The sequence below is a fragment of the Crotalus tigris genome, unplaced genomic scaffold, assembly GCF_016545835.1.
Source record: "Crotalus tigris isolate CLP2741 ecotype Arizona unplaced genomic scaffold, ASM1654583v1 scf7180000017598.18339901613:2243638, whole genome shotgun sequence".
NCBI lineage: Eukaryota > Metazoa > Chordata > Lepidosauria > Squamata > Viperidae > Crotalus > Crotalus tigris.
The window spans coordinates 1,327,913-1,355,644 of NW_024096502.1; the positions used below are offsets into that span (position 1 = coordinate 1,327,913).

Sequence of the window (27,732 nt, forward strand, 5' to 3'; positions counted from 1 at the left end):
GTGAATGCTCCAACACTGGAAGTTTTTAAGAAGAGACTGGACAGCCATTTGTCTGAAATGGTATAGGGTTTCCTGCCTGAGCAGGGGGCTGAACTAGATGACCTCCAAGGTACCTTCCACCTTTTTTTTTATTATGGATCATCGCACAGTCAGCCAGATGTTCAGACTGGATTTGGCGTTTTGTCTACCTATCGAGTCCTTACCCAGGACCTGGGATAGGTAGATGTGGATGTTTGATGGTATTACAGGTATCGTCGCAGGATGGAAGCAGTTCCTAGTAAGGCCGCCTTTTGCAATTGACTAATAGCGAATTTGTCATATTATTATTATTATTATTATTATTATTATTATTATTATTATTATTATTATTTCCTTCCCATGGATAATATTTGAAGACAGGTGTGGCGAGGTGGAGAGGTGCAGTCTTCCTCTGATCCCCCTCCTATTTCTTTCTGGCCTTTCCACTTTTCCATCATAAGGTGTGGGGACTCCCTGGCAGTTCCTAAAAAGATTGACCCAAAAGCTTCCTTCTCAGAGGAACAACAGGCCTGCAAAATCCAATCCCACAGTCCTGTTAGGTGCCAATGTCTGAGTCACTCCCTCCGGAGAAAGCTGCAAGCAATTGTCTCTCTGCCCTCTCCTCTCAGATCCTTGATTCACAAATGGCTAATTGTATAATTAAATTATTATCCATATGAGCAGTGACTCAAAAGGATCACAGTTGTCAAACACCATGTTAGTTTCATGTTGTGCTAGCGGACTCCCACTCTTCCTTACTTCCTTGCCTAGCAGAACAAACAGCCAAAGCCTCACAAGAGGTCAAATGCACAATGAACGATCCTTTGGAAACTGGCAGCTATCGCCCATTTTTGACTCATTTTCTTGACTTGCAAGCCACATTACAAATCCCTCAATTCCAGCTGAACCTGTAAATAACTTTAAGACTTGGACAGTTGCTTTTCTGAAAACGTATCCAAACCCCTCTTATGCCCAGATGTTTTCTCCAGAACATCTTGGGATTAAATGATATGGATGTTATAGCACACCTACGTGGAAACTTTAAAGAAGGCATGGCCAACTTCGGCCTCTTTAAGCTCTGTGGACTTCAACATCCAGAATTCAACCCCAGTCATAGTGAATTCTTGGGAGCTGATGTCCACAAGTCTTAAAATGGCCGAAGTTGGACACCTCTACTTTAAAAGATGATGGTTGATAGTGTGGGAAGTCAGCCCCCCAGAGAAGGAAATATTAAAAGAGCAAAATATTATATTTCCTCAAAGGATCTTAAAGAGGCAGAAAAGCATGCCCAGTTTTTTTCTTAATAGCCCCAAGTCTCCCTCCCCCAAGCAGAAAGCAGCTCTGTAGAAATGCAGATGTAAATAATCTAGGAAAGTTGGAGGCCCCCAGCTAGAAGATTAAGAAGACACCTAAAATCTACATACCCCATCCAAACTCTAAGGCAGGACATAATAGAATTAACCCACCGATGCCAAAGGGACACAGGTCAAAATACACGACACAGGAAATACAAAGCCTCAAACAGGAACAGGAAACAACCTCAAGAGCCCCAGAGGGTATAAAAACCCACTCCCTGCATGTGCTTTTCTCTTTTCTTCCAGAGCCATCTTTCTGTCTGGCTCTCCTCTCCAATAAACTGCAACCTTCTTTCTAAAGCAGTCGCCATGTTGTTTATTCCCGGCTTGGACTGAACCATGATGAAGACCTTTCCTTCAACAATAGTAATCAAGAGAAGTTATCATGGAGTAACTTTTGGTCAAATGGGTGGCTATATAAATTTGATTAACAAACAAATACAATATAAATTTAATTGATCAAACATGAAAAACATGACATGTGTTATCTACCCATCAGTCTACTCCTGATTGAATTTTCCTTTAGTGCTTAACTGCAAAATGTAGATACAGCTATCTTTAACTGTTTATCCCAGCAAATTATAAACGGCAAGAAGGAAACGGTGATCCTCAACACACTGTTTTGAGTGGATTGGATCAGCAAGAAGCAACATCGGATGACATTTCTGCTTTTTCCTTTAGCTCTCTCAATAAATTTAATTTATTCAGTTTAACATGGCTATCAATTCTTCTATCCTGCTCTATGGAGTAGAGAGTTGGTCTCTGACAGAAGGCCACCTGAAGAGACTAGAAGCATTTGAAATGTGGATTGACAGGCGGCTGTTACGTATAAGCTGGGTTGACAAGATCAGAAACGAGGAAGTGATAAACTGCCTGGGAAAGCCAAGGGAAATCATCAAAACAATTAAAAAATGAAAATTAGAATATTTTGGACATGTGATGTGACACCCAGAATCCTCCAGGGAAAGATTGAAGGCAAACGAGGTCCAGGCAGAAGAAGAACATCGTGGCTTCAAAATCAAAGGGACTGGTTTGGACAAAACTCAGCAGCACTTTTTCGTGCGGCTGCTCATAAAAACAGGATCGCCAACATGATCGCCAATGTCCGATAACGGATATGGCACAAGAAGAAGAAGACAAAGGCTCAACACACTGTCTTGAGTGGATTGGATCAGCAAGAAGCAGCATCGGATGACATTTCTCCTTTTTCCTTTAGCTCTCTCCATAAATTTAATTTATTCAGTTTAACATGGGTATCTATTCTAGAAGACTCTGGACAGTTTACCCGATCCAAACAAAGAGGGTAAAATAATTAAAATAGTTCAAGCCCACAAAAACAGGCAGCCCAGACCAAAACAATTTGAAGGACCAGTGTCTGGCGTTTGAACTCTCACTGGTGTTTCAAAATTCTATCTAGATTGCAAGGTGGAAATCTTAACATGCTATGCAAACCATTGCCTGAAATGACCCCCCCCCCAAGTTATATAATTCTTCTTGCACAAGAGTGGCGTAATAGGGATGGACAAGGTCGTTCTTCAGAAGGACTTCTGCTGGAAAAGGGATGAGTGCCTAATGGACCTGCAGAGTTTTAAATGCCAACCTGGATCGTCTCTTACTTCCCATTAGTTTCCTCAGCCATGAAATTCATAATTCTTGGGGGTGGGAGTGGGGGACTTTTTTGGGGCATGCTTGGAGAATGAGAATGCTCCAGGCAAAAATGGATGAGAAAAACAAGTCTCCCATTGGGGAGAGAACTAAAAGGTTTTCCCAGAACCTTCTCAGAAAAATTAAAACTAAAACAAAGGAAACAGGATTCACTTGGGCACTCAGATTGAGTTCCAGGGAGCAGGATGAACAGGAGGAGTGCATTTGGGTGCATGTGAAGATGGTGTTTTTTCCTCAGGTCATAGTTGAGTGCAATGGAAGTTGAAACAGGCCTCAGGGTTGCACTCCCCAAAATTTTCTTAAACCCCGATGTGTCTGTCATTTTGGTTGCTGTCACTACTAGAATCAAATTTTGCCAACCTTGCAAATTCTGGACTTCTTGGACAGGGAAGTTTGCAATGCTGGAAGCACATCAAAAGCATCTTGAGGCCCAAGTTTTGGCCACACCATCAAGCCCAAACAACATGTCTGTTGCCAACATAGTCATTCAACTCTTTACTCAATCAAAACATTGCTCTATTTATTGGCCGGGTGTCCTACTCTAAGTGCATAGTGGAAGCATGCATCATTAAGCAATCTGCATTTTAGGGGGCATCTTCAAACTGATTCAGGGGAGAAAAAATGTAGAATTCCTGGGTAAGTATTCTGTTTAATATTCCAAACCATCACAAAACTAAGGAGGAGGAGGAGGAGGAGGAGGAGGAGGAGGAGGAGGAGGAGGAGGAGGAGGAGGAGGGGAAAGAGGAGAGTAAGGAGAAGAAGTAATAATAATAATAGTATAGAGGAAGATTTATTATGCATTGCTGCACAGCAGGAAACCCCCGAAGGGAAAAGAGAACTACATATGAATCAATACACTGTAATTATCAAAAAGTAATTAAAGATAAAAAGTGCTCCAAATCTACAAGGCAGACATTCTTTTTCAAGGCATGCTGTCTAGCCATCTTCAAGGACTTCATGTTTGTTGAACTTCCATCATAAACCAAACATCTCAGTTCTTCTCAAAAAGAGAGAATGTGCATCATCACATTTTCAGCAACTCCTGCCCCCAAATATTTAAGGGTGCAAGGGTCGTCCCCTTCAAAACGTCCTTCTTTGCTTTCCTAACATGTAGATATATGTAACTGCAATCCAGACTCTTTTTCTTAAGGGTTGAAAAGAAAGATCCTAACTACCATACCAAACTGGGTCTTATACTTAAAAATGAGCCCCAACATTGTGTGAATGTTGTAAATCAATTTGGCAATCTGCTTTGTGATTTAATGGGTAACTCTGTTTAGGCCAAGGAGAAATTTGAGAACAATTTCACATATATACAACAGTAGAGTTAGGCCCCAATGGGAACTTCTGGATTCACACATCATGGCTTAATGAACTCTGGTTTAATAAAACTGGGGTTGGCAAGGTTTCCATTACACACGAAGCCATATAGGCAACCTTGGCTCTTTTATGCCTCGTGGACTTCAACTCCCAGAATTCCTGAGCCAGCCACGCTGAGGGGAAAGGAAGAGGTTTCCAAGCTGAGCCATGCTGGCTCAAGAATTCTGGGAGTTGAAGTCCACGAGTCATAAAAGAGCCAAGGTTGCCTACCATGGTTTACAAAGCACAACAGTCATGTTGATACATTAAGCTGAAACTGAACAACTGACATTATACTTGAGTGTGATTCATGAACCAACAAAGATCATAATCCTTGTTAATATAAACATGGTTTTAAAAGCTTGGGGTCCAGAAAAATAGAAAACAGGATAGCTGGATTTATATCCTTGCACATAATATGTTGGCTGGTTTTAAAACCACTCCTCTAAGATGTTGTAGAAAGAATAAAATGGATGATTTTGATTTGTTTGATTCCTTTCTGCAAACTGGTTGCTTGCTGGAGACTATCCCTGATATCCTTGGCAAGCTGGCCTAACACACACTCCCCCAAGATTAAACTTTAAAAATGGGATGAAACTATGCAAGATACATCTGCTGAGATTTAAATGAAGAAAAATGGCTTCAGCTTTTTTAAGAGTGAAACTTGGGAAATTGCAAGTGAAGGGAAACTTGCATTTAGAGAGGGAGATTTTATATCCAATAATCTCTCCCTCCTACCAAGGTCCTTTCCAGAACATAGCAAGGAGGGTTGTTGACACTCAATGACAATTCTATTCTAGGCTGGTGCAGCAGGAAATGCCTATAAGATGGACATTTAAATGTGTGAGAAAGGCGAATGCATGAATTGAGCAGCTCTTTACCGTTGCTCATCTTGAGCTCGCAATAATGCAGAAACCTGGGCTTAGCACTGATGGCATTATGTAGTTGGGTCATGAAATGTCTGCAAGAGAGCATCAAGGGCCCCTCATTTCAACCCTGAGCTACAAATTATTGGTACAGAAACTTGCATCCAAATGTTGACCAAGGCAAGCTACCTCCACTAGGGAGATGTGTACCTGTTGCCATCACAGCAATGATGCAGATCAATCTGCTTATAACTAATACTCCCCCTTATAGCATTTGGTTGCAACTGAGTTCAAGGAGCCAATGCGTATAACTAGATTTTGCAACAAAACAAACCATTCTGGGGCAAAGCCACAAATAACCATTCCCCAAGGATGAAAGTCAAGAAAACCTAAGTTGGTGGAGTAGTACACTGAACTAAAGCATCTCCAAGATTGGGGCAATTTGTCTCTTGAGCTGGATGACTAAAGAAATAGTTACCAATATATATGTGTATATATTTCTAAAATTTGGATTGCTAGCAAAGAATTAAAGAACTGGAATAGCTATTTCGAACTCTTTAGTTCTTATCAACCAGACACACCTTTTCTGAGATTCAAACCTGGGCTGTCTGCATGTTAAGCAGCTGTGTTTTAACCTCTAGGCCACAGGCTCTTTCTCACTTTGCCAGCTGTATCGGGGGCGGGGAAAGAGAACATATATTTCTTTTGAATATTTGAAGATATGAACAAATTCTAGAACAAGCAACATGATTTGAGAGAGTACCTGTGTAGAGTTACACTTTGACATCATATGATTTTATTCCCAGCTTTCTAACTGCTATAAATTGAGATAGATTATCATCAAATGAAAGGTATAATTTTCTTTTTTTAAAAAAAATATGTTTTATTAATTTTTTTAACATAATCACCTTAATATTCGGTAAACAGTGTGTTGTCTGGGTTTACATTTAAGAAACATTCACTAACAGTTGGTTTCTATAATCTATAATCCACATAATAACTTTACTTGATTTCCTCTTTTTCCCATAATATTCTCTTTTACCAACCTTAAGTTAATACAATTCTTGTTATTTTAGTGAATGACGATTGAGTATAAAAGTTTTCTAATATTTCTACAGATAATAATCACATCAATATAATATTCCTTTTCTATCTAGTCATTTTGGTTGTCTCATCATAGATCCTGTTTACAGTTCTTGTTTACATTTGTTTTTCCCACAATGTTCTAAACATTCTTACTGGTTAAGATTTTCTCAAAGTTAATTACATTTAAATATTTAAGTCTATTTTTTCTCATGTAAGCCAACCCAATACTTTTATCTGAAAGGTATAATTTTCACTCTATACCTGACATTCCCTGAACAAACATGGAAGTTTCTCCATTCTCAAAGTTCCTTCTGCTACTGGTAGCAACCTTATAGGATGTTTTCTCCAGGCCCCAATGGCTCATTCTAACATATAAGCATTTAGAGATGCTTTGGAGATACCTAAACCATCTCTTCTGGGTATATTGTGACAGAAGAGGAGATCTAAAGATAATTAAAAAATGTTATGAAATAGGGAAGTGTGAAGGAGAAATTCTAAACCACAATGGGACTATTTGGAGATTACATGACAGCATGAAAAAGAGCATTGACAGTCAACATTTTTCTTTAAGACACCTGAAAATTATCATGAAAATTATCCTGAAAAGTTTTTGCAAGTCACTATATAAGCCAAGAGTTGATTTTTTTTAAAAAAAAAAAAATGCTAAAAAGGCCCAAATTCTGAAAGATTCTTGAATTTTAACTGACTTGGTAAATCTTGTAGAACTTCATACGTATTTTATGAGTAGAGCCATGTTAGCAAAAACCAGGAGGGGTTTGATAGCACTTTTTCCAATTATATATATATATATATATATATATATATATATATATAATAGGACAAAAGCTATATATATATATATATATATATATATATATATATATATATATATATATATATATATATATATATATATATATATTATGGGACAAAAGCTCACTTCATCAGATGCACTGCAAGAGCTAAACTGAGGTAAGATTTTAAATCTGGGCGCTGTAATATTGTCCGAGGAACCCATTTCAGAAGAGAGCGTTTGATTTCATTGTGAATCTTTTATGAGAAGCCATTACGAGCTTCGCTGTTCCTGAGTTTGAAAGGTCAGTGATAAGATTCCAGGCACAAATATTATTCTGAGCCTGGCCATTTTAATTTGAGGATATTCCTCCGGATGGAATTTCTCCTTTTGTCTTTCTGTGGAGTTGTATTCCCCAGACCTAGCAGGTTCACCATCTGGGATGTCCCTTGCTGGACAAGCAAAGGGGGGATCTGGCCAGCAGCTCCATCTGTGCCACGAGAGGCTTCGCTCTTTAAAGCAGGATGCAAACAGGACAGGCTCTTTCATCCTTGTCACCTCTGATTAAGATGGCTGTAATCTGCTGTAGACGGGACTTCCCTTGAGGTCCACCTAGATACCAGTCAGCATCCTGCATCCTTACTGGTCAGCTTCAATGCTGCCCTGTTACTGTGGCAGCAGCTTCAGTTGCCAGGTTATTTCTGAGTGCAGTTTGAAATGCTGTTGCTACCTTTAAAACCCTTAATGACTCAGAGGCTGACTATCCAAGAGACCACCTTTGTCTAATCAAATCTGCCTATCTAACCCAGATAGATAGGGGAATGCCTGCTTGGGATCCCCCCAAGCAGGCATTATACGTCGTTTAGATCTTATATCATTGCATTGCTGGGGTCCTACTGTATAACATACATTGTAAATTGCCTAGAAGAGAGCTTGCTTGGTCTAGTGCAGTGGTTCTCAACCTTTTTAATGCCGCGACCCCCCCAACTGGTCGTAAGTCGAGGACTACTCAACGGTTGTAAGTCGAGGACTACTCAATTGGTGCAGCACCGTTTGCAGAATGGGACTTTTGGCGGGCTCAGCAGGGCAGAGACAGCCTGGACAATTCCTATTGGCTTTTGAAAGCCAATAGAATTAGACTCTATTCAAGAGAGTCTATTCTATTGGCTTTCAAAAGCCAATAGAATAAAAGGGAGTAGCACAGCTAAGGAAAAGGGGGAAAGAATGGCGGACTCCGTTGTTTGGCGACCCCCGTGAAATCGTCATTCGACCCCAAATGGGGTCCCGACCCACAGGTTGAGAACCACTGGTGTGAAGAGAGAGTTAGTTCCTTGGTGGCAGCTCATAATTCCATAGGTGTCCAGGTAGGAAGTTGAGAGGGACAAGCTGGCTGGTGGTCATATTACAACTATCTTTTGGAAGCTGGAGGCATCAGCCCTGGAGATCATGCCCTCTTCAGCCTCTCCTTGAGATTTCCCACCACAGTTTTATGGAGGAGGCTGGCTCTATCCAATGATGGGCCAGCATTTTAATCTTTGTGCTATAAATTCATTAACTCAGTTAATTTTATTAGAATACAGAATTATAGAGCTGGAAAGGGACCTTGGAGGTGTTCTAGTCCAACCCTCTGCTCAAAGGAGAAAAAAATGGCGGACTGCGTTGTTTGGCGACCCCCGTGAAATGGTCGTTCGACCCCAAATGGGGTCCCGACCCACAGGTTAAGAACCACTGGTCTAGTGATTAGGATGCTGGGCTCAGAGTAGAAAAAAACCCAAATTCTAATCCTTCCTTTGGGACAGTCTCCCTCTCCAGCCCTCAGACGAAGGCAAGGGCAAACTATCCCTGAACATCTTGACAAGCAGATGACATGGATCTGTCTCTGTAGTCTCCAGGGACTCACGTCTGACTCCAGAAACTGTCCAGAGTCCATTAGCACTGAGGCTATGCATGCATTTCATAAAACCAACAAAAAGGATATGAGAACGAGATGGATGCCACTATAGGACTCTCAGTTTACTTCTCAGCAGAGGTCAAACTCTGCTGGTCTTTGGGCTTTCATTTGCTATGAGATGAAGGACAGATGTGCCATCACGCCAAAGGATGTTTCACTCTTTAGAAGGTGGATGATATTTCAGATGTTTAAAAATCCTGCATCTCTTTATTGTTGGTGTTAAAGAAATAAATATAACAAGACGGGATCAGATGTCTAATAATTAGGGGTATTGTTGTTGTTGTTAGTTGCAAAGTCATGTCCGACCCATTGCAACCCCATGGACAACGTTCCTCCAGGCCTTCCTGTCCTCTACCATCTTCTGGAGTCCATTTAAGCTCACGCCTACTGCTTCAGTGACTCCATCCAGCCATCTCATTCTCTGTCGTTCCGTTCTTCTCTTGCCCTTGTTCTTTCCCAGCATTAGGCCCTTCTCCAGTGAGTCCTTCCTTCTCATTAGGTGGCCAAAGTACTTGAAATGATGGGTATATAAGACATTAATTCAGAGATTTGATTCGGTTTCCCCATAGTCAAGACCCTTTTTTTTGACTTGTTCTGGACAGCTGAGTCAAAGTGACCTAATTTGGAAGTTTGAATTAAACCACTGAATTGATCTGATTCAAATTTGAACCTGAGCTGAATCAGTGGGTTGAACTGAAATAGGCCATCCTCCAACTACAAATATTCAGAGGTTTAGGTTGGGTTTAAGGCAGAAGAAGACAGCAATACAGCAAGAGAGAAAGCAAAACAAGTGGTTGTATTTGATACAGAATCCAGCTTCGTGTGAATTTAAAAGTCAGGTGAATAATCATGGCAAAAATACCTGAACATTTTGCCATGTCCATTCCTACATCTCAACTGTCAATTCTTTTTCTCAATAGGAAAAATAGACTATTACTTGATGCCTGCTTTTGCAACCAGGCAGAACAATGTGGGGTTCACCAGATGCTACAGAATGAACTGCCACCAGTCCTTCTCAGTATGACTATGAGTGAGAAATGATGGGAGCTGCTGCAGTCCCAAAACATCTGGGGGGGGCCTTCCTGTTGCCCAGATGTTGCGAGAGAAATAATACTTCAGTTTGCACACATATCAATATTAGTTGAAAATATATCACAATATGATGCACACAGTAATAAACCCTGTAGATGGAACACCTTATTTAGCACAGTCCTTCAGTTAAGTAATTTCTTAATAGAGATTTGGCACAAGTAAATGGCTGAGTTGGAAAAGTCCCACTTTTTTCAACGCTGAAGAGCATTTTGAGATTCTTCCTTCTCCTAGCATTCCAAGAGAAAAAGATAGAACTTAACAGCTTTTAAAACCCAGCCTTTCTCTCTTATGGAAGGCTGTAAAAAGCCGCAGCCCAGAGTTCAATCAATGGACAAGTGTCAGAAAGGCCTGTTGAGCTTTGGTAATGCACTTTGTCGTTTCTTTAAACATTTGGTACGCAAAATAGCTAAAGTAGGTCATTTTAGAGTGTTCCAGCAATACATTTTCCCCAAGCTTGGAGTAACTTTGCCAAGGTTCACTGAAGCCTTCAGCAGATTTTTTTTTTTTTTTGGAAACGCAATTATTATTTCCAAAACCATCTATGCAAAATAGTACTTTCATTCAAGCGTGAAGAGAGACGGGAACACTTTGTGATAACAATAAAACTAACATTGATTAATGATTCAGCTACAAATACCACACAATGGAAATTGATTCAGCTACCAATGGGCCACTTAACAAGTGAAAAGTTATTATTTCAAGGTCGGTCAAGAGATGTGACAAAGTGCATGGCTTCAAAGCTCATGGAGTAAACTTCCAACTTTCCTTTCCTTTCCTTTCCTTTCCTTTCCTTTCCTCTCTCTCTCTCTCTCTCTCTCTCTCTCTCATCTATCTATCTATCTGTTATCTATCTATCTATCTATCTTTATATCTATCTATCATCTATTATATCTATCTGTCTGTCTGTCTATCTATCAATCACAAAAGGATTTTTTTTCACATAGCATTGTCATCATGCAAAAAGAAACAACAACAGCAACAAAAAACACATAGCACACCACACTCTCTCATTTATTTTCAGAATACTTGATGATGATGAAGACCTCCAGAAAATGTTGGGCCTTCAGGCTACACAGAGAAGTGAAAAGAACATCTCAGAAGATGACAGAGGCTGCATTATGGCCAAGAACTCTTGTTCTGGATGTCTTCATGAAGCTACCAGAGTTGACTTGAAGGAGATGGCAGCTTTTTATTCAGTTGCACCCAACCAAATAACAACCCTACAACCAAATGACCAGTGAAATATTGTCCCTCCTCTCTCCCGAGTTACCCACCCACACAAGAAACCAGTGAGGTTCTGCTACTCTGCACTCTACCACTATTGTAGGTGCTATAGCGCTACCAAAAGCAGAAACGTCCAAGTACCGTGAAATTTAGACTGTTGGCAGAGGAATCTGAAGATGTTTGTTTACCTGAACTAGACCTCATCAACAATTCATTTGCTACCAATCTTACTTGTTTATAATGTTGGGTAAACAAGTACTTTACCCACTAACACAGCATCCTATTGATTACGATATAGGATTTACCAATCCCATGTCATCTGAACTTTCTAAGGCACTGTATGGATACCCAGAATTGTTAAATTTATCTGCATAGAATAATTCCAAGCTCCTGTCTACAGAGAAACTATGCAAGTTCCAAAGAAGAGCTAACATTTATGACTGCCTTGTGTCGTTATTTAAAACAGTTGCCCCAACATGAAGGAAGATTTCATAGACACCATTAAAATGCTAAGGGTCCTACTGTGAAATAACTACAGAAACAGCCACTCTAGTCAAGTGGACGTCTACTGGCAATCAGGTGGAAAAGTTATAAAGAAAGTCCTTCAATAATTTTCATGACTTTGATGAACATCTGTGACCACCTGAGAAAGCAAAAGCTTCTTGTCTGAAAATCCCTCCAGTTCTCAACGTAGAGACCACCAAAGAGGCTTCTCCAGTTCTACTACGAGCATCTCTGCTATGCTGCTGCTAAAGATAACCCTACTCTACTCTTGGTTATCATCTTTGTAGCTCAGCATTGCTTCTAGACATTCAGTTCTGTACAGATGGGAGTATTCAGATATTTTATTCTAACTCTTGGATAGATGGACATGAGAATGTAAGTGGCTTAAAGTCAAATAGAAAGATGGTGGATTTCGCATCTCATAAACACGAGTGGCTTTTAGAGATGCTATCCTCCAATCTAACTATAGATGAACCCTATGGGATAATGGGGTGCAGGATGATAGGAACTCTGCATTTTGGGGCATATTGAGACCTATTGATGATGGTCTATTAATTGTTACAGTTCTTATTTAATTGCACTTAAATTTTTGTTGCATACGAATGGGCTGACAAATGTAAAAAAATATTCAAATCCAAGCTTGTTTTAAAATTAGAAATGTATGGAATTAAATAATGTGCTTAACTGGCGCTGGATTTGCCAATCTCCTTAGCAGAGAAAATAAAGCTATGACATAATTATTATTAGTAGTTTATTGTTTTTCTTCTGGGTGCTGATGGTAAAGACATCCTCAACTTAACGACTGTATCCATGCCATTTTCTTGGTAATGACATGGAAGATATTTAATACTGCAGATTCGATTTCCCAAACTAGTTTAAGAGTCATGGAAATTCACACAACCCCCATCGCAATATTAACTAGGCCCGACTCTGCTTAGATCAGGTCCCCAAAATACCGTATGAAATGTTACATGAATCTGCATTTCACTGACCAGAAGCTGGTGGACACGGATGAATGGAAAGAGTATGTTCTCCTGCAAACAGGCTGCTAAGACATTTTCCCATGATGTTAATGAAATCAGAGGAGGGAGTAGAATTAAAATGAGCATGCCAAGAAGAAGAAGAAGAAGAAATGCACTGGATACAAAAAGTGAAGGAGAATTAATGGAGTAGGAACACAACAAACTCGGAATGCTAAAAAGGAGAGTTGGGGATATGAGACAGAGGGATGGACAGGCATTCAAGACTCAAAAGGCAGTTTAGAGATATATGTGGGAAAATTGAAGAACAAAGGTGGCTGCTTTCCTGCTTGAGCCAAGATGAAGACTTGGATCTGTCGGGAAGCCAGTGAACTGGGGACCAACTTGGAAGCAGAATCCTGCATTGACTTGAAGTCAGCAGGCTAGTTTAGCTTACATGGTCCACACAGCTGTGTATTCCCACCCTTCACTGCTACTTGCACATTTCTTCTTCTTGTGCCATATCCGTTATTGGATGTTGGCGATCATGTTGGTGATCATGTTTTTATCAGCAGCTGCATGAAAAAGTGCTGCTGAGTTTTGTCCAAACCACTCTCTTAGATTTTGAAGCCATGATGTTCTTCTTCTGCCTGGACCTCGTTTGCCTTCAATCTTTCCCTGGAGGATTAAATGGAGTGTGCCGTATTTTTCTGGGTGTCGCATTACCCGTCTGAAATATTCTAATTTTCATTTTTTAATTGTTCTGATGATTTTCCTTGGCTTTCCCAGGCGGCTTATCACCTCCTCATTTCTGATCTTGTCAACCCAGCTTATACGTAACAGCCGTCTATAAATCCACATTTCAAATGCTTCTAGTCTCTTCAGGTGGCCTTCTGTCAGAGACCAACTCTTTACTCCATAGAGCAGGATAGAAAAAATATAGCATCTGACAAGTCTGATTTTCAGTCTTAGGCTTATGTCGTGACTGCAGAAGACCTTTTTCATTTTGAAGAATGCTGCTCGAGCTTTTACTTGCACACTGCCCTGCTGAAACAGATGTTGCAATGCAGAAACAGGGGTGCCCATGTGCATCATAGGGGCCAAGCTCTCTTTTGCACATCATGCACCTAATGGGCTCCCTCTCTGCCTCTTTGCCCAGTCTGGAGAAAGTGGAGTTGCAACAAAAGAAAGAAATTTGGCCCAAGAGTTGGAGAGTTCCCACCAGCACAAAGCAAGCCCAGGGGCTCTTGAACCCTGGCTTTCATCATCATCCAGGTAAGCCGCCTTGGTGTCTAAAAGCCCAGCCATAGATTGCTCTTTTCAAAGCTGGGAAATCTAGAAAACCAAAAGCGAAAACAGATGCAAAACGATGAATGGAAGGACAAAGGTCAATAAGGAATAGCATCCAGTGCCAAGTGGGAGACTTAGGCAAACATATGCACCATTTCTCACAGTGAGAAAATATGTCAAGTTTTCAAAATGTTCTATTTAAGCCTCTGGCTCGTTCAGCTAAAAGGTTATGGACCAAACATATGGATGTATCAGGATAATATTTGCATTTTATACAAATACGGTTTTTCTGAAGGAGAGATGAATGGTTGCTAAGCAATTAAGGGGAAAAAAAAACCTAGATAAAACAAAGCAGCAAATGAAAGGGAGAGATATTGAAAGTCACTTGTCAGAAGAAAGGCCACAAGAGAATCTATTACAACCACAAAAAGAAAGCTTGGAAGATGACATCCACATTGAAGTATTCCTATGAACGTTATTTGTTGACGGGAAAGTGAGGTATAAATTAAAAAGCAATTAAAAAGACATGCCACTGAAGTGAATGGGCGCCACGGAAGCAACCAATAGGATTTTAAAGAACGTGACACAGCTGGGACCAGAATTTCTGTTACCAAGCAAGGTTGCTAATGGAGTTGTGTCTCATTTCACAACCTTTGTTGCTACTCAGGATGTTGCAGCCCCTGTGAACCCATGCCTGTGACCAAGCATCTGAATTTTGATCACGTGACTTGGGGATGTTATGACAGTTGTAAGTGTGACGATTGGTCATAAGCCAATTTTTCAGTGCCGTTGTAACTTCAAGCAGCCACTAAACAAATTGTCTTAGGTTGAGGAGTACCTGTAATGTTTTGGATCATGAATATATATATATATATATATATATGAATGCTAAAAACAAAAAGGTGATTCCTGGGTAGACTCATGTTTAAAGGTGGGAGGAGAACGGAGAGGGGGAGTGCTAGGAAGGAAGATGAGGAGAACAAACAGTGAAAACATGCAGGCTCCCTCAGCTCACGATCACATGAGGAGGGGAGAAAGGGTAGGGGTATAGATACAAGCAAGGAAAGCAAGGAAACAACGGCCAGCAACACGGAAACTACGATCAAAGCGCAGGTGGATTGGCTGGGACCTGTAACAAGGTCTAGGAGCCGTGCGCAAAGAACACCACATCCATAAATAGCTTCCCCCATCGACTGGAAGTTACCCTGACGATGCTGGCGGCTGCCAGTGAAAGCTTGGTATTTTATCTTACTAAAACTTTTTATAGTTTTATAATTTCCTGGTGTTCGTGCATTTTTGCTAGTGTATATATATATATATATATATATATATATATATATATATATATATATATATATATGTAGGTCTTTAGTTATTCAGGTTTTCTCCCGCGTAAAATTGTAAGTGTCTTGGCGACGTTTCGACGAAGTCCCATTCGTCATCTTGAGGCTGGTGTTTTCAGCTTCGTGCTTCGAGGAGCATGAAGCTGAAAACACCAGCCTGAAGATGACGAATGGGACTTCCTCGAAACATCGCCAAGAGACTTACAATTTTATGCGGGAGAAAACCCGAATAACCAAAGCCCTACATACAAACACCCGCAAAAACCTCAGAAAACATATATATATATACAAGAAAGCAAAGTGGATGAACTCCAGCAAGATCTGGCGAATAACATCTGGAAATATGTTGTTTAGAACAGGGGTCCCCAACCCTCCAATCCATGGCCCATTACCGAGCTGTGGCCTATTCAGAATTGGGCTACGTGAGTGGCTGGCCAGAGCATGTGTGCGCAGCTCAACTTGTGTGAGTGGCAGACTGGCGGGCACTCGCATGCTTGCATGCCGGACCAGTACTCACACAAATCGAGCTGCATGCATGCATGCTCACTGGCCCACCACTTGTGTGGCCCAGTTTCCCTCCCCCCACAGCAGCTGGGTCACCAAGCTGCAAAGATTGGGAAAACCACTGGTTTAGAACTTCAGAACTTCCTGAAAATTCCAGACTAAATGTAACTTCTTTGCACAATCTTGCAACCTTGATCCATGGAATGCCAAGGAACAAAATGGGACAATGTGTCCACAGTCAGCAGGACTCTTAGTCCTTATTTGTGATATGCACAGTCTTTCCAAGAAGGATTTAGCTAGATGTGGTGGGATCTAAGATGCTGGATTGATGCAGGAGATGACCAGGCTGAGCCTGAGGGAAGGGTCAAACACATCATAAATCACGAGTCCCTGCATGCTCACAAGAAATCTAAGTCCAGATTACTTTGAATGACTTTCTTATCTCCTGCTCATTTCCCTTGACAATTAGTAGCTCAGATTCTTGTAGAGAGCTTAAGCTTGCAATAAATCTTTATATACACATTTTAACTGCCTGAATCTCCTGATTTTGACACTCTCCTAACAGAGTTAAGATCCACACTTCTGTGGGTACTACACGAGAAAAATATTCTTATGCACATATTATGATATAAAATCCAACGGATAATTCTAGGAAATTTTGTTCAACCCTGTTTTATACACATACTGTACGTTCACAAAGCTGTGCTACACAGGTAATATGATAATCATGCCTGGAGGTGCCTAGAGATGAAGTTTTTATGAATTTAAAGGAAAGAAGACCCAAAGGGGTATTTATGATCAGAAGCGAAAACAGGATTCTATAACAATATTTCTGCACCTTCAGGATAAGGCTAAGTTGGGTATCCTCTCAATGATCTTTTAAATATAAGTGGCTGATGCTCCTTTACTAAATGTTTGCATTTCATTTTCAATTGGGGAAAGTTATTTTACAATTCCTATTTCCCAACATAAAAATGATATATATTGCCCCTCTGACTGTGAAATGAACTTATAAAGAAGATCCACATATTCTTGCACTCAGGAATGAGCACTCGGAGGTGTGGGTGTATCTCACAAAAAAAAAAATATTGAAATGTTTAGATCGCAAAAGAACCAAATATGTGGGAATCATTCAACACTGTCAAGACATTTCCAATTTCCGTGCCGCTAGAAAGACTGATGCAAATAAACAACCAAAGATATGTCAAGCGCAGTCACAGATATCTGTGAATTAGAAGGAGTTGAATGGAATAAAAACATTTTAGACTGAATTCAACAAAATAATTGGGAACGGGACTGCAGCTGATTCTAACAAGGAGAGCATTAAGGAGGAAATAGTGAGGCACCTGGACCAGTTGCGTTTCTACTTCTCTTTCAGTTTCCTAAAGTCTTGCTTTAAAAAAAAAAAAAAAGACAATGAAGTTTTTGTGAGCAAAAAACCTCCATGTGAAATTACTTTCCATAAACAAGATGGTTGTGCCCTTGGAATGAAAATATTGCTCCATTTCTAATGGAAGTTGTAGCTGGCATCTCCCTAAAGCATCAAAGAATGGGACATAGATTTTTCAGAAGTCATCCTAGCATCTCTTGATCACCAGGACCAGCAACTTTCCACTTAAAGTGAAAGGGATTCTAGAATGAGCCATACCACAGAACTGTAGAATATTTATAAATGAAATATGGATCGTTCATCCTATTTCCAGATAAAAATAATCCTATTTCTAGATAATGCTCATGCTTTCCTGTGTATCCATGTCAATAAGTAAGATTGCATTTCCTGGTTAGATTTATCCTGTGCAAATTAAAAAAAAAGTTAATTTGAAAACCTGCAGGAAAGTTCCTTGAAAATAAAATCAAATAAAGACTGCGTTGCTGAATTCTGTAAGCTTGCTATTAGTTGAGGCTTGCATAGATTTACTGGCCGGGAAAAAAAAAAGTGAAATTAAAGCTTTTGTCAGTTTGAGAGGAGCTGAACACCCAGGGGATTTTTAAGAAATATAGATTTTACCAATCAAACTCACATCCTCTTTCAAAAGGCTGTTGTGAAACAACCATTCATTTCAATCAAGTTTTCACAGAGACCAAAACCCCAGAAATACTTTTTGTATTAGAGCATGCTTGACAAATGGCACCTCTTATTTAAAAATAAGTACTATTTATGTTGTATTAAACCAGTGGTTCTCAACCTTTCTAATGCCGTGACCCCATAATACAGTTCCCCATGTTGTGGTGACCCCCAACCACTTATACATCACCGGGTGCCAGGGGCGTGGCCAAAAAAAAGGGGAAAAAAATGGCGGACAGCCTTGTTTGGTGACCCCCGTGAAATGGTCGTTCGACCCCAAATGGGGTCCCGACCCACAGGTTGAGAACCACTGTATTAAAGACTGTGAGCAAATGAAGATATGTCTTCCTTCCAAAGTGTGTATTTGTTGCACTTCTGTGCTTCCCCCATAGAGGCATTTGTGACTCCTAAAGGACACTTGTTGGGCACTAAATATGTTTCAAGATCCATGCAAAGCACATAAAAATGCATGTTCTTTTCTTCTTTCCACTTTCATTAAAAAAAAAACCTTGAAATGAGGTCCCTCAAGGAATGACTAAGAGCTTGATATGGGAAAAGCCCTTGGAGCATTACAGGGAGACCATCTTAATTCTTCCAGACATTTTGTTGTTGTTGTTAATTGCGAAGTCATGTCTGACCCATCGCGACCCCATGAACAACGTTCCTCCAGGCCTTCCTGTCCTCTACCATCTTCTGGAGTCTATGCCTACTGCTTCAGTGAGTCCATCCAGCCACCTCATTCTCTGTCATCCCCTTCTTCTCTTACCCTCCATCTTTCCCAGCATTAGGCCCTTCTCCAGTGAATCCTTCTTTCTCATTAGGTGGCCAAAGTACTTGAGTTTCAACTTCAGGATCTGGCCTTCTAAAGAGCAGTCAGGGTTGATCTCCTCTAGAACCGACCGGTTTGATCACCTTGCAGTCCAGGGGACTCGCAGGAGTCTTCTCCAGCACCATAGTTCAAAGGCCTCAATTCTTTGTTGCTCAGCCTTTCTTATGGTCCAACTTTCACAGCCATACATTGCAACTGGGAAAACCATGGCCTTGACTATACGCATTAGCTGGACATCTAAGGCCTATCAAAGAGAAAGCATGTCATATTCCCCCTGATATCCATCTGCTACTTTTTTGTCCTATCTTTTCATCCAAGAAGAGAGAACACACCAATAAGGCTGTTACTAGGTGATTGTGCTTGATAATTTAGACTCTGTGCTGTGCCAATGAGCAGCCTATTCCAATGAATTTCATCTACTTCACACCACTTTGGTTGAGACCAAGAAAGTTGCACAATGTGTCTTCAACATGTAGCATCTCAAATTTGACTCGACTACAACAACTATGGAAAAACACATCTCTCTCTCTCATCCACACTCACATTAAGTTGGCATTTGAGGGAAACAGAACAATCAGATCCAATTTAGGAAAAGATATTGCATGATCAATATTCTCATAACGGAAATGAAGTGTGACTACCATGTCATTGCCCACTCTGATCTAGAAAGCTTTCTTCAGCTAAGATTTTGAAGTAATTGCAGTGGCAATCTGAAATACTTTGTAATTATCCCATTATATCCACCCTGTAATAGTGGACTGTTGTGCAGAATCTTAAAAGGCTGTTTAAACCCAGAGGCTGCACAAATGCCCAACCTTAGAACGCTTAAGTACATGACGCTCCCTCTAAAACTGCTGGCTGTGGCCAACCTTCTTTGTTGCTTGACTTCATCTGCAGCCTTGAAAAAATCCAGGATCCATTTCAAGCATACTTTTCCAAATAGGCTAAGTATTTAGAGATGAGACATTTCTCATTAAATTCCCCCATGTTCAGAAGATCACTAAAGCCGTTTGATAAGTACATTAAACAAGAAGGGAGAAGGAAAGCAGATTAGCAAATAAATAAGTTAAAAATAAACGACACTCTGGAAGATAGTCCTCTAAAATATTAAATTCTGGACCCAGGTTGGGTTTTGTGTGCACTAACACATAAATATAGAGGTCTAACAAGTGCCAGAATCACTGCAAACCGTGGGCACGGAGGCACCAGTAACACAGAACTGGTTACTGGAGAGCCTTCTAGCCTGGCTCGTTTGACCCTTTGCACACGTGAAAACTAAACTTCGTTGGTTAAGCATGGTTAACTTTCCGGCTCATTAATAAAGGATGGCTAAGCTGCCATCCCTCGGATGGGAAGACCCTCCTTGCCAAAGCCCCTCGGCTTCCCAGGAGGCGAACATCTGGAACTGGGCGGGTATAGAACAAAGAGCTGAGCAGCGAACCGAAGCGCCACATCTGGCGGGTCGTCACTCAATGGAGGCCGGTTGGACCCGAGCGCTGTCCAGGGTGCTGAAACCTCCCACCCGCCCGCTTCTCATTTTTTTTCGCTGCCGGCGCCGAACTGCCACCTTTCCTCTCCCGGCGTCTGCGCCTCCCCCACCCCCCGCCCGCTTGGGTCGGTCACCACCCAGCTCGGAGGGGCTGGATGCTCACCGGGGCCGCGCAGCGCATCGGGCGGATCCGCAACAGGTTTGGGGTAGAAAAGAGCCGCCTTTCCCTTCGCCTTCTCTCCCCTCCCAGGCTCACGTCTACCCCCCCCCCCATTTCAAGGCACCGCAAAGGGGCCGATCCACCACGGGTCCACGGTGGGGGGGGCTTCGGCTTCCACCCCAAGGGAGCATCGCCAGGAGCTCCCCGGCCGGGCCCCGCGGCCTGCGCGCAACGGGGGCTCTCCAAAAGGCTCCGCGCGAACGAGCAGCCGCTGCCCCTCCTTGGCAGCCCCTGGAAGCCGCCGCCGCAACACCGGGCTCTGCCAGGAACTGGCCGCGGAGGTGCCTTCTTCCTCTCCAGGCAGACAGACAGGCGCTTCCCCGCCCCTCCCTCTAAAAAAAAAATCCTTTTGTTAGCTGCAAATTGCAAGGACGGGCTGCGCCGGGAAGGGGGCGGCGATGGTCCGTAGCCGGCGGCGCAGGAGGCCTGGGAAGGGTGTGTGAGGGGGATGTGGGGGTCCTCGGCACCGGCCCTCAGCCCAAAGGCCCAGAGAAAAGCGCCAACTCACCGTCCCGGTCGCAGAGCTGAATTGCCTCCAAGCTGAGGTTCTTGAGGACATCCTCGCAAGGGCTGGCCGGGCTGCTCCGGGGATGGTCCAGGCGAGGCACCTCCATCCTCCCGACTCGTGGGCTGGGCTGGGCTGGGCACGGGCACGGGGCGCGGGTTCTCGCCCGCTCCCTCGGAGCTGCGGGGGGGGGGCAGCGGGGGGGGCAGGAGGGTGGGAGAGGGCGCCCTCTGCGACAGCCTGGCAGCGCTCCTGCCTCTGGCCCGACTGGCTGGGAACTGCGCGGTGCAGCAGAGGCGCGCGCGCCCGCGCGCGCGCGCGCTCCCTCCCGCCGTCCCTCCCCGGGGCTGGCTGGCGGGCAGCGGGCGGGGATTAGAGGAGGGAAGGAGGGACGGCCTGGCAAGCCCTGAGCTGGCGCGGGAAGGGAGGAGCAGGAGAAAGCAGAGGAGGGGGAGGAGGAGGAAGAGGAGAGGAGCAGGAGAGGAGCAGGAGAAAGCAGAGGAGGGGGAGGAGGAGGAGGAGAGGAGGAGGAGGAGGAGGGGAGGAGGGGAGGGGGAGGAGAGGAGGAGAGGAGCAGGAGAAAGCAGAGGAGGGGGAGAGGAGGAGGAGGAGGAGGGGAGGAGGAGGAGAGAGGGGAGAGGAGGAGGGGGAGAGGAGGAGGAGGAGGAGAGGAGGAGGAGGAGAGGGAGGAGGAGAGGAGGAGGGGGGAGAGGAGGAGGAAGAGGAGGAGGAGAGGAGGAGGAGAGGAGGAGGAGGAGGAGGAGAGGAGGAGGAGGAGGAGGAGGAGGAGGAGGAGGAGGAGGAGAGGAGGAGGAGGAGGAGGAGGAGGAGGAGGAGAGGAGAGGAGGAGAGGAGGAGGAGGAGGAGGAGAGGAGGAGGAGGGAGGAGGAGGAGGAGGAGGAGAGGAGGAGGAGGAGGAGAGGAGGAGGGGGAGAGGAGGAGGAGAGGAGGAGGAGAGGAGGAGGAGGAGGAGGAGGAGGAGGAGGAGAGGAGGAGGAGGAGGAGAGGAGGAGGAGGGGGAGAGGAGGAGGAAGAGGAGGAGGAGAGGAGGAGGAGAGGAGGAGGAGGAGGAGGAGGAGAGGAGGAGGAGGAGGAGAGGAGGAGGAGGGGGAGAGGAGGAGGAAGAGGAGGAGGAGGAGAGGAGGAGGAGAGGAGGAGGAGGAGGAGGAGAAGAAGGAGGAGGGCACCGATGCTGCTCACCTCGCTCCGCCGTTCGCAGCGTTTACATGCAGAGCGCCTGTCCTCCCCCTCCCCACGCCCCTGTTTACCGGGAGTGCAAGGCCGTGTTGAGCCCATGAAGCCCCCTCCCCTCCTTTCGCCCCCCCCGTTGCTTACGTAAGGCTTGACCCACGGCCGCCGGAGCGCTGCCATTTTGGGCTGCGGCGATCCTGAGCAAGCAGGTGGTAGAGACTCCCTCCCGGCCTCTTTTTGCTTCTCCCCTCCCCCCCGGCATCCCTCCGGATCCTTTCGGTCCGGATCCGCATTCAGGATTTGGGTCGGGCGCTGAGCTTGCCCCGTTGACGCATTGTCAAGAGAACTCTCCGCGATTGCCCCGGTCTTGGACTCGCAAGGCAGGTTCATCTCCAGCTTTTCTTCTGCAACTGTCTCTGCAATGGAGCGTCCAGGCAAGCTCAAAGCCCCTTTCTGGGTTGAAAGGGGAGCAGGGGCTGAAATGCAAGATCGGCCAACGGTAAGAAAAGTTAAGTCACACCAACGGCAGGGTGAAGATCCTTCTTGGTTTTCCCTTCAGCTCAAGGTGTGAAGCAGGGGTTCTCAACCTTTTTAATGCGTGACCCCCCAACTGGTCGTAAGTCGAGGACTACTCAACCGGTTGTAAGTCGAGGACTACTCAACCGGTCGTAAGTCGAGGACTACTCAACTGGGGCAGCACCGTTTGCAGAATGGGACTTTTGGCGGGCTCAGCAGGGCAGAGGCAGCCTGGACAATTCCTATTGGCTTTTGAAAGCCAATAGAATTAGACTCGATTCAAGAGAGTCTATTCTATTGGCTTTCAAAAGCCAATAGAATAAAAGGGAGTAGCACAGCTAAGGAAGAGGGGAAAAAAATGGCAGACTGCATTGTTTGCCGACCCCCGTGAAATGGTCATTCGACCCCAAATGGGGTCCTGACCCACAGGTTGAGAACCACTGGTGTGAAGAGAGAGTTAGTTCCTTGGTGGCAGCTCATAATTCCATAGATGTCCAGCTAGGAAGTTGAGAGGGACAAGCTGGCTGGTGGCCATATTACAACTATCTTTTGGAAGCTGGAGGCATCAGCCTTGGAGATCATGCCCTCTTCAGCCTCTCCTTGAGATTTCCTAGCACAGTTTTATGGAGGAGGCTGGCTCTATCCAATGACGGGCCAGTATTTTAATCTTTGCGCTATAAATTCGTTCACTCAGTTAATTTTATTAGAATACAGAATAATAGAGCTGGAAAGGGACCTTGGAGGTGTTCTAGTCCAACCCTCTGCTCAAGTAGGAGAACTTATACCAGGGGTAGGCCACCTTGGCTCTTTTATGACTCGTGGACTTCAACTCCCAGAATTCCTGAGCCAGCCATGCTGAGGGGACAGGGAGAGGTTTCCAAGTTGAGCCCTGCTGGCTCAGGAATTCTGGGAGTTGAAGTCCACGAGTCATAAAAGAGCCAAGGTTGCTTTCCCCTGCTCTATACCATTTGACAAGTGGCTGTCCAGTCTCTTCTTACAAGCTTCCACTGATGAAGCACCCACAACTTCTGAAGGTAAGCCATTATAATATATATATTATATGTTATAATATACATACCATAACATATTATGCTGCCTTGTTTTAGAATCTTGAGTTAGCACCCACAAGGATCCATACACATTGAAAGAAGAGTACGCTAACTCTGAAATGAATCGGAGTTAAAATGGTTAAAATCCTTTCAGAAACAAGGAAGTAGGCATTCAGCCCCACAATATCCTGAAATTTTAATGGTTTAATAGTTTAAACTTTTTTCAAACAAGTTCTTCATCACAGAAAATATAATTTGTCATATTTTTAAAATATATGAGCTAAATAATATTTCCGAAATATTTATAATCACTTACCTGCCTTCTTAGGTTATCTTTTAGATCAACCAAGCCAAGCTATTCCTAGAGAAACAGCTTTGTTTGCATCCTCTATGAAGGCATCTGTCTCTGTCTGTCTGTCTGTCTGTCTGTCTGTCTGTCTGTCTCTCTATCTCTCTATCTATCTATCATCCATCCAATCATGTCTGTCTGTTGTCTGTCCGTCCATCCATCCATCCATCCATCCATCATCCATCCATCCATCCATCCATCCATCCATCCATCCATCCATCCATCTATCTATCTATCTATCTATCTATCTATCTATCTATCTATCTATCTATCTATCTATCTATCTATCTTCCATCCAATCATGTCTGTCTGTCTGTCCCTCCGTCTATCTATCTATCTATCTATCTATCTATCTATCTATCTATCTATCTATCTATCTATCTATCATCCATCCAATCATGTCTGTCTGTCTGTCTGTCTGTCTGTCTGTCTGTCTATCTATCTATCTATCTAATATTATGTAATTCAGCTCTTCAAGTAAGGTCACCTATTCTAATGTTTCACTTTCCACAAGCATCACTTTCCTCCTTCACCCAAAACAGTGGACCTAAAAGAGTGGACCTAATTCTTTGCAGCTTCCTCTCTCCTATGACACAGACATTGTCAATCTTTCTCCACCTAAATGCATTTTTATCTATCTCAACTGGCCAGGACAGGCCATGCTGGTATTAATTGATCGTCTAATTCATGTAGAGCTCTACACCTCACTGCTAAGTTCAAATGGGCTTATTTCCAACTTAAGTGTAGCTAAAAATAATCCTTTAGTTTAATAGGATTTTACACTGAACAGATATTTGCAGGACTTCAGTGTCTGTCCTTGAAGGACTAGTCGTTGTAAGATGTGTAACAACATAACAAAGCAATAGGTTTTCTTGGTCAAAACGATTAAGGGCCCTTGGTGCTCTCTGAGTTTTCCTGCAGATGTTTCCACAACGTTTCTTGCAGATGTTGAAAGCAAAGACCCCTCATTTTAATCCTGAGCTACCAATATTCTCCTTTATTAATATTATTGTATATTATATATTATTAATCTATTAAATCAATTTGCAGTGTAATCCTATACAGATCAGTTAAAAAAAACCCCAAGAGATTACAAGAGAATTCATTGGGATTTATACCCAGGTAAATATTACAGGGATGTCAAGATAAGAAGAAAGATGTTCCTTTTCAGATGGACTCATAATTTCATTTATGTAGTTGTCTTCAAAAGATGAGGAAACGGATTGTCTCTTCCCTTCCTCCTCCTCCTCCTTTTTTTCTCCTAATCTCCCAGTTTCACCTAGATCCCTCAGATTCCCAGGCAAACCCCCACCCCATTAAAAAACCAGGAAGGTTAGTAGTAGTAGTCAGGGCTTTTCTTGTAATAGAACGCACAGAACGATGTTCCGGCACCTTTTTTTTTGACCGGAAGAACCAGTTCCTTCTAAGCTGCCAGCGTGAGTACAGGTACGGCTGCAGAGCGATTTTGCGGACCCCCAACAGCCCAATCTGGGCTCTGGAGGCCTGGAAAAGGCCTCTGCCACCTGCAGAGCAATTTTACACCCTCCTCCATGGCCGATCCAGGCTCCGGAGGCCTTTTCTAAGCCTCCAGAGCCCGGATCCATGGCCGCAGAGCAATTTTGTGGCCCCCTGTGGCCTGATCTGGGCTCCAGAAGCCTGGAAAATGTCTCTGGAGCCCAGATGTATGGCCATGGAGAGATTTTGCAGGCCCCCTGTGGCTCAATCCGAGCTCTGGAGGCCTTTTCGGGCAGCTGGGGGCTCGCAAAATCGGTCCATGGCCATGGATCCGGGCTCTGGAGGCTTCGAAAAGGCCTCTCGAGCTGGATCGGGGCACAGGGGCCCCCGCAAAATCACTCCATGGACATAGATCTGGGTTCTGGAGGTCTTTTCCAGGCCCCTGGAGCCCGGATCAGGCCACTGGGGGCCGTAAAATTGCTCTGCTGCCATGGATCTGGGCTCCAGAGGCTTGGAAAAGGCTTCTGGAGCCCAGATCAAGCCACGGGGGGCCCACAAAATTGCTCTGTAGCCATAGATCTGGGTGGCAGAGATCTTTTCCAGGCTTCCAGAGCCTGGATTGGGCCGCAGGGGGCTGTGGACATGTCCCCTGGCCTCAGGTCAGAGCGACAGCAGGAACCACGGCAGAGAGGAGACAAACCTTTTCCAGGTGAATGATCTGCACCTCAGAAGCTCCCTAAAGCAGTTTCATCTCCCCCCACAGCTCTGTAAAGGGCTTTCGACTAGAGCACTGGTAGTAGTAGTAATAGTAAAACTACTAAACCCAACCCCCTTTGGTTTCCAAGATCAACCAAAGTCAATAATTAAATCAGATTGAGTGGTATTGAGTGGTGCCTTTTCAAGTGGAATCAGATATCCTAGTGGTGACTCTTCAAGCTACTTCCTGATATTTTCTACCTGAAAAAAATGCAGGGTCTTATAGGAAGGTCTTTCCTGTCATTTTCCATAAAATGTATCCAGGAAGCTTACAAACAAGGTGCCGGTCCTGGAGAGTCACAGGTAGAAATACAATGTAGAACAGTGGTTCTCAACCTTTTTAATGCCGCGACCCCCAACCGGTCGTAAGTCAAGGACTACTCAACTGGTTGTAAGTCAAGGACTACTCAACTGGTGCAGCACCGTTTGCAGAATGGGATTTTTGGTGGGTTCAGCAGGGCAGAGACAGCCTGGACAATTCCTATTGGCTGTTGAAAGCCAATAGAATTAGACTCTATTCAAGAGAGTCTATTCTATTGGCTTTCAAAAGCCAATAGAATAAAAGGGAGTAGCACAGCTAAGGAAAAAGGGGGAAAAATGGCGGACTGCGTTGTTTGGCAACCCCCGTGAAATGGTCGTTTGACCCCAAATGGGGTCCCGACCCACAGGTTGAGAACCACTGATGTAGAAGCATCTGACCTCTTCATGCTGACTCCACCACCTCCATATGGATTCATATTTCCAGTAAGTGACAGATTGGAAGATGCATATTGGTGGTTTCTAAAATATGGCAGGAACAAGAAAGTAAAACAGAGCTTCAAATATTACACCATATTGTCTAAGAATGACCTAAAGATTGCTAGGGATGAACGATGTTAATCTGGGATCTTCCTAACAGTTCCAATGCCCACAGAAATGATTGTCAAGGTGTATTGGATAAGCTATTTCCGTCTCCACACATCAACATTTTCAGAAACGCCTGGATGAATCTTTGTAGAAGATGGATCAAATCTAGAACTGAAAACCAGAGAAATAAGGTGGCAGGTGATCAGCTATAAAGCTTACAAGCACAAATGAATCCATTCTCGTGAAATGTCAAAGGCGATGCTGGTGGGAGAGCTAAGGAGGAATAAAACTAAGCACAAAAACAATTTAAGAAGATACCCAAGAACATAAACATAAAACCCACGACAGATGCATTACTATGCAAATCGTATGAGTATAGAATTGACTGGAATTTGCATATCTTAATATATTGCATTGCAAAACAGGAGGTGTGCAAACAGCAGAATACAATTG

General features: G+C 43.5%; 1 protein-coding gene across 2 annotated transcripts in view; it reads right to left on the reverse strand.

Moving 5' to 3' along the window:
* Positions 1-27,732, reverse strand: part of PHYHIPL (phytanoyl-CoA 2-hydroxylase interacting protein like) — a 60,892-nt gene that overhangs the window by 21,681 nt on the left and 11,479 nt on the right. The window contains exon 1 of one of the 2 annotated variants that reach the window (XM_039366803.1): positions 21,121-21,272. The exons of the other annotated variant lie outside the window; for it this stretch is intronic. Within the exon in view, the coding sequence (XP_039222737.1) occupies positions 21,121-21,226 (106 nt within the window). The 5' untranslated portion in view covers positions 21,227-21,272. Of the gene's footprint in view, positions 1-21,120; positions 21,273-27,732 lie in introns of those variants that run through there. 2 annotated transcript variants of the gene reach the window in all.